The 7,500-nt window shown below is 39.1% G+C and overlaps 2 protein-coding genes across 3 annotated transcripts in view; one reads left to right on the forward strand and one right to left on the reverse strand.

The window, feature by feature from the left end:
* The first annotated feature begins 175 nt into the window (after positions 1–175).
* LOC138007541 (uncharacterized) lies at positions 176–1,167 on the forward strand. The gene has a single exon (XM_068854518.1). The coding sequence runs from the start codon at positions 293–295 to the stop codon at positions 1,046–1,048; it is 756 nt and encodes a 251-aa protein (XP_068710619.1). The 5' UTR covers positions 176–292; the 3' UTR covers positions 1,049–1,167.
* Positions 1,168–1,612: 445 nt separating this feature from the next.
* LOC138007540 (serine/threonine-protein phosphatase 2A catalytic subunit beta isoform) overlaps positions 1,613–7,500 on the reverse strand; it is a 24,562-nt gene continuing 18,674 nt past the window's right edge. For both annotated transcript variants that reach the window (XM_068854516.1, XM_068854517.1), the window contains exons 6-8: positions 7,138–7,299; positions 3,873–3,991; positions 1,613–3,336 (exon numbers count right to left, since the gene is read on the reverse strand). In XM_068854516.1, the coding sequence (XP_068710617.1) occupies positions 3,264–3,336; positions 3,873–3,991; positions 7,138–7,299 (354 nt within the window). In that variant the 3' untranslated portion in view covers positions 1,613–3,263. The remainder of the gene's footprint in view (positions 3,337–3,872; positions 3,992–7,137; positions 7,300–7,500) is intronic.

Consider the following 7,500-nt stretch of genomic DNA (forward strand, 5'->3'; position numbering starts at 1 on the left):
TACATTTATTTACACACGCGGACTCGTTTTCTCCTGGAGCCATTAATTAACAAATGCATTCCCACCTTCGGGCCCTAGCCGGCAGCCAGGTATGTAGGCAATTATGTCTATGGTGAACAAACACAATGCAAAGCAATTGAGGACACATGCTTTTCAGTTTCAGAAATTGGCAGAATCTAGTAAATTCAAAAAACCCTTGCGGTAAAAGATGCATTTTTAAACTACCGCGAAGGACCGATTCAGATTCAAGTTTGAAAAGAAGGAACAGTTTCATGAAGCACCTTCATTAAACATGTTTATTTTCACAAGACTCCGATGCTTTCAAGTGGTGTTGTATACTATTGTGTTAGGAAGAGTGATGCCAAATAAGCGCGGCGAAAAAATTGTCAGGATTTTATGTTTCGGAGATTCCCTGACATTGGGATTAACAAGCTCAGGATCTCATCCATATCTGATAAAGCTTCAAGAGAACTTGAATGACTATCGCCGGCCAAATGAGACAATGGAACCTCAGTCCGGCAATCGCCATATTGAACTGCACAATGCAGGTGCTGCAGGGGAGAAGGTTCAAGATATGTTATGGAGGATGAGGAGTATTTTACAAAGAGCAGTCGGAAAATACAACTGGGTTATAATTTTAGGAGGGACAAATGATTTGATCAGCATGCAGAGTATATGGGCACCATGGAAGAAGTTTGAAGACGAACTCACCATTTTTAATGGAATTATTCAACTTCATAACGAGGCCGAGAGATTTGGTGCTAAAACGGTTGCCATGACAATTCCACCCTTAAAATGTGAGACAAGAGAAGACGGGAATGCCGAAATACCCTCGATAAAGGAGGTCAGAACGAAACTGAACGACAGGATCAGCCAATTTGTTGCAAATTCATTAGGGAAGGTTTTCCTGGCTGATATCGACAGGAAAATGCAAATTTCGCGGGATGAGGTCTTACGTAGTGATGGTGTTCATTTGACGGCTTCAGCCTATGACAAAATTGCTAATGTAATATACAATGCTCTCAAGGGGCTTGTCCCAAACAAATAGCGTCTGCAGATCCAGGATCCATACTTACCGTAACGCATACGTCTAGAAAAACAAATCTCACCCAGGCGTTAGGATAGCGAACATTTACCTCGTGTTGGTTGATAAACAAATACAAGTAGAAAAACAACTTCGCGAATACTAGTTCAGCAACCGTTCGTGAGGAGAAACCGGGAGAAGTTGGGCAACCAGAATTCAGGGCCTCCCAGGGGTTCTGAGAAACAAGAGAACAAGGCTTATTTGACCTAAGGAACAGGCTAAGACAAAATATATTTGGGAACAAGGGAACATAAACCACTTTAGGGATCAAAAAGCTGAGAACTTTCGGGAACAAGAGAACCCCTCAAGGAAAATTACCAGATAGAAAGTGTACTGTTGAATAAAAATATAGAAAAAGTAAATTTGCCTGATACAATGTTTAAATAAGCGCCGCCCTCGAATAACCGCCGCACTTGTGGCGCGAAATATTAAATAAGCGCCGCGGCGCTTATTCGAGTAAATACGGTATTTAAAACAACGGCTTTTTGTGGCTCAAGAATAAAACAAAATCACAGATTGTCACTTGGATAAGGCCGCTCATTGTTTTTATTCATGCTTTTAACTTTCGAAATCTCATTCATCTACAACTAAATCTCCTCCACAAACCCCTTACCATCTGTAAAGCCCCCTACAAACGGCTTCTAAGCGACGTTTACCGTTTTGAACTGGGTTGCCTCTATTTCTTTTTTCGTTCCTATTTTACTCGGAAAACGATTACGATTTTGTAGACGTGATAACCTTAGTGTTTGGGTTTTTATAAGCCACGTTACTCGGCTTGTTCACGCATGGGGGAAGAACGCCACTAGAGGAACGAACTTTCCCTTAAAACTAACAATGCACAGCCTTGCCACATTGTCTGTGGTTCAACATGTAGCACGATGTTGCTTTACTGAAGCAATAGCCATTACTATGAACGGTTAACACAAAGAAACTTTGAATAAAGAACCGTAGAGGCTTTGTCAGTTTGGTCATTTGTCCTACTCAGACTGATTTACACAGCTAGATGATTCGAGTATGGGTCTTCAATTCAGGTAAGAATCTGCAATTCCGATTAATCTTCCTTTGAAACAACGCATTTTACAAAATAGGATAAATCAAATTCAGGCATTTCAGTTAAACTAACAACAGATTATTATCACTGCAACAATAATTATTACTTTATATTGACCAACATTCTCCTTCAAATGTCCTCTAAAATATCTCTGCTAAATACAATGAATTGTTGGAATCTGGTAAGGAGAATGTGGTTGAGGAGAATGCTAGGAGGGCTAACAACTTCATCTATAACAAGAGCCCGTAGATACATATCGTAATAGTGTCAATGTAAATTACAGTTCTTAGTTATTGTACATCTAATTTTCAAGTCCCTTTTGGGTTGCTTAGGCAACAACAATAATTATGAAGTAAAGTTTAATGACAGACAAGAATACACAGCTGTACGTTACAATTAGGGGAAGGGTTTTCATACGAATCATTTGTCGGTCATTCCTGTTCGTTGCACATACATGTAACAGGGGCAATAGGTGGTGCTTCAACGACCTTACTGCAGGATCCTTAATAATTCATCAGCTCCTGGTGTTAACTTTTCCATTAACCACGCACTACCAAGTATTTTGGCAGTTAACTATGAATTAAGTCATTAACTTGCTGATGGATTTAAAGAATACTTTCCACATGAAAATGAACCTTAAGCACTTTTTCAGCAATGTTGGTTTTTTTTGTCTCTGCCTTAAAGTAAAGGCAAGGAAAGGTCAGTGGCCACTAGTTTAGGATAAGTTCCCGCTCAAAAAAATCTATTCTCCTTGCTTTGATTAGCTGACACAGTCATTACAGGGCAAACAGCCATGGAAAATACATTTAAATAAATCTTACAAGTTTAAAACTGCATTCAAGCAAAGTTTTATGAATTTTATGAAGGAGGTTCACTGCATAATTTACGATTATTTTCATACGTTTGACCCTAACCCCTCCTCCTGACTCTGTTTTCTGCAACCTTGCATACAGGTCTAGCTGTGCTGCTAAAAATAATAGGCAGGCAAGGAAAAGCTGTACTTGGGTGCGAGCTCAACACTAAGCACACTCAAATGTTCTCACACATTGGTCCAACAGAGTTTTAAAAAGTTGCAACTACATTATACTACTTGCTACAGTTTACAAGAAACAGGAGAACCACAACTCATCACAAAAAGTAGTCAGGGGTTCGGCGAGTGACATGGGGCTCTCCTCGTCTTGGTGCAGGGTCAAACTGGAGGCTGTAATTAAAAAGTTTAATCCAGAGATTAGTGGGAAGAAATGATAAAGAGGAAAACCAGCAAAACATGTCTTCATTTCCTTTTTTAACTCAAAAATAGCCAGATTCAAGCAAAAGGGAGACGTGATCTAGAGTTCTCTTATGTTCACAACAGCTGTGTTACTGCATTTTGGCAAAAGAGCTTGGTATATTGTTACTGTAATGCACGTTTTTTATAAACAAAGGAAGTGGCAAAGATAAACACAACTGGAAAGTGGTAAGCACGGCTAATCCATTTCCCGAATCCCAAACCAAATGAAACCCCTGTCAAATGCTTGCTATTAAAAAAAATACCCATACATCACATTTATTGACAAACGACGAAAAACATTAACATCATTCTAGTGTTGAGCTGAAAAATAACTTATTTTGTTGTTTCACTTGTTTCTTATCCCATCCCAGGATCACATTCTAGTGTAAGCTGTTTGCCAAGCAGAGTGATTCTACAAAGGGGTATATGAACAGATTATTGAACCATTTACAATGATGAACACTTACAAAGAATATTTGAGTGCATCATCTAACTCCATGATGGCCGCTTGATTTCCACATCTGTAACAGTAGTTAGGTGCACTGAATATTGTTACTACATTCCTATCATGACACCAGTTGTATCCCTGAAAGTTAAAAGCATGTGCTTAAAGTGTGTATGACAGATTTTTTTTTTTAACTTGATAAAAACATTATGGTTTTCTGCATTAAAAAAACTATTATTATTATTACAAAAATTCCATGCCAATTTTCCTTCCTTGTCCTTTAGCCTCTTAAAACTGAATTTTCACTACCGGTGGGGTGCAAAACAGTGCTAGCAAGGAGACTGGGGATAGCAGAACTGTGACGTCAAAACAGAAATGAAATTTTTTCTGGGCCAGAATTTTCCCATTTTTTTAGATTCAGAAGTTGCTGAATTTGCTTTTGAGATGCATTGTATTTGGTTGCAATAATTAAATTAGACAAAAGAACAAATGTCTCAGTGGTCACAAAACAATAACTCCGCCGGCAACTTGATTGTATGTCACCAGTTACTCTGGTCATAACAATCAGCTCGTGACAAACAATCTATACGTTGCTTCTTATCAACTAATCTTTAAGACGGCAGAGTGACTTCACACTCAATTTTGCAGCAATAAACACATGGAATTTAGGATGTCAGCTTTGTTCAAAAGAAAGCTCAAATTGTCCGCCGCACATGTGCCGTTCACACTGACATGCTTTGTTGATATCTTGATTGTATGTAAGTGGCCAGGCCAACCTCGTTTAGATTACAGTCTACGCGTGGTGCCCAACTGCATTATAGCGATGATACCGTTGATGTGTCCTATTGTCACTGATGTGTCAACCAGAGCCTCATTGGCTGTTGAAACAAAGGGTCTTTTGTTGCTGTGGTTGGCACATTTGAATAACAAAAGCAATGTTTGTAAACAGATATCTTCCCTATAGAAGCGATTCATACCACTCTGAATCATTAAGGAAAGACGGAAAAGTCTTCAATCAAACTACGTGTAGAATGAGTGTTGACATCTAAAATTGTTCTGCTGTTTAATAGCGACAATTTAAATTGAGCAAAACACAACTTTTTTTTCCATTTGGCTGCCGAGTATTTGCACACATGGAAGCAAAGTAAAATCTTAACCCACTTTTGAAATGTGACTGTCATTTCACTTATTTCTGCCTTTCAAAATGCAGATTTTAAGTAAAATTGCCATTGTCTGAAATTGATGCTAGAATGCTGCAAATGGCATTTCCGAGCTTCTAGATTTCAAAATTTTCTGTGGCCGCATGCCCCAAGATCCCCTACATTCAGGGGCCTTGCGGCCCCTGAATTGTCACAACTGCTTAATTTTCCAGAGTCGGCCGCCTACTTTAAAACATTTTGAAACCCTTGATTTTATTTATTTATTTAGATACTTTCACCTAGCTCGCAAACATAATAATTACATATTAAGAGACATAAGAAAAAGCGTGGCGACTAGATGAGGGGCAAAACTGATGGACACAAGGTCCCAAAAAAGTTGGCCCCATAAGCATTTAGCAGCGTTACAAAAGTACGATTTACAAATACAAGCTACGTTACATTTACAGACATGGCTAAATTGATAAAACACGTGGTAAAATGGAAACATTAACAGCAGTTGATGTAATTGATTGACCTACAGTAGGGGCACACCGTTTTCCACCTGCGCACCCGATGTCTATCCCTAAAATTCCCTGCATTCTTGTTTTGACGTCACACAGGGTTTGTACTTGATTTTTAAAAACACTAAGCCAATTTACGGGAGGGCAGATGCCGTAAAGGTAGCAAGAGAGGAGGAGCACTCTCGTCAGCAGCAAGGAGGTCACCATGGCAACTGAACCACAGTCAATCTCCCACGGCACCGTCAACACATCACTGAGACCAGTGTGTGGAATGTATACTTACCCTAAAAAATAAAAGAAAGAGGTTGGGAGGGAAAAGCAAGCGAGTAAGCAACAAGGTGACTCAAGCCAAAGCACATGGCAATGCCCCTGCATTCCTCCCTGGCTTTACCTTTGCCTAAATGATATTTAGCGTCATAAAATTCCAGTAGTATTCAAGGAATTTTCAAAAACCAAAAGATGGAGTTTTCAAGGAGTGTTAGTCAGAAGATTTCTATGCCATACGTCATGTTGCTGAAAAAGGCTACCTTGATATTCTTTCCCATGTCCTGTGAGTTAAGTGCACACACAGGCATGTTGATTTTTGCATTTAATTTTTCTCCATTAGTCATATTTGGCCTCAATTTTTGAAATGGCTCTTTAACTTACATGTAGCATGATGCAAGGTCAACACCCAAGCAAAAATTCAAGGAGTTTTCAAGCAGTTTCCCACCAAATCCTTTTTTTTCAAGGTAAATTAAATTCCAGGGCTTTTCAAGGACTTCAAGGAGTAGCCCAAATCATGGTCACGTTTCAGCTATCCTCAGCCTCCTTACTACTGTGGTTCTGTACCCCACCAGAAGTGAAAATTCCAAGTTTTAAAAGACAATCTTATGACAGAAGGAAAATCGGTATGGAATTTTTCTATTGTTTTTATCTAAAAAGACCATGATCTTTCCATTGAGTAAATATACACTTACAAGTAACAAGTACAACTATTACAAGTAATTGAAGTGGTCTAAAATTCAACAATTTGAAGAAACAAACGGGCCTGGACCTAAAACATCAGTGACCAAAAATCGAGAAAATGTCAACAGAAAGGACACTGAAGCCAAGAGGCAGGGAAAAACAACAAAGGTTGTCTTTTGGAAGTTCTTCTTTGTCCTTCAATATTCCATGTTATTTCAATAAGCAATCTGGAAAAAGACTTTCTTAATTAACCCTTTGACTCCCAAACTGGCCTGAACCGGACATACATGTACATGTAGTTAGTAGTTTACTCTGTCTAACACCAGAAGATTTTACTTGTCAATGAGGGACCCCTGGGAGTCAATGGGTTAAGTTATATGGCTTCAGACTTGTGCTTTCTCAGACATGCTGTGGTACCAGGGTTTTTGTTAAGATTCTGAATAAGAGGATAAAAGACAACACCACCAGCTAATGAAATAACGAAGTCCTGTAAACATCGCAGCTCATCATTGCTAGATTTCCATCAACATTGCTTCTAAAAATGTACTTGAAAAGCCCATAAAAATAACCGGTTACTGGCTCTTAATAAGAACCCTAGGTACACAAGTCTTTTGAAGAAAGAAGAAAACTTCTTTACAGTAACCTTACATGCATAAAATTATTTTAGAATGGCAATTACCTCCATTACAAGTTGATGAGCTCTGGCAATAAGGGTGAGGCCATTTGTGTGATTAAAAGTTTCTGATATATCTTGCCCAAAAGTGTATCCAGCACCGCGTGGAGAGATCCCCCAGCCTCCTCTATCATCTGGGTCACTCCACAGCAAATCACACATGGGACCCTGCAAAAGTAAGCCAACATGAATTCTACGATTTTAGTGCAGGCTACAAATAAGGTTTCAAGTGGTTTCAAAAGGGGTAGGCTAGAGCAGAGCATGCAACTGTGACCTACACGATGTGGAATTAGGTCTTGCTACTCAAGAATACTTTGATATACCCTGGGTGCCAGAGGGATGTTTTACTCCATACTTTCTCTTTTTCGC

The sequence above is a fragment of the Montipora foliosa genome, chromosome 6 (genome assembly GCF_036669935.1).
Source record: "Montipora foliosa isolate CH-2021 chromosome 6, ASM3666993v2, whole genome shotgun sequence".
NCBI lineage: Eukaryota > Metazoa > Cnidaria > Anthozoa > Scleractinia > Acroporidae > Montipora > Montipora foliosa.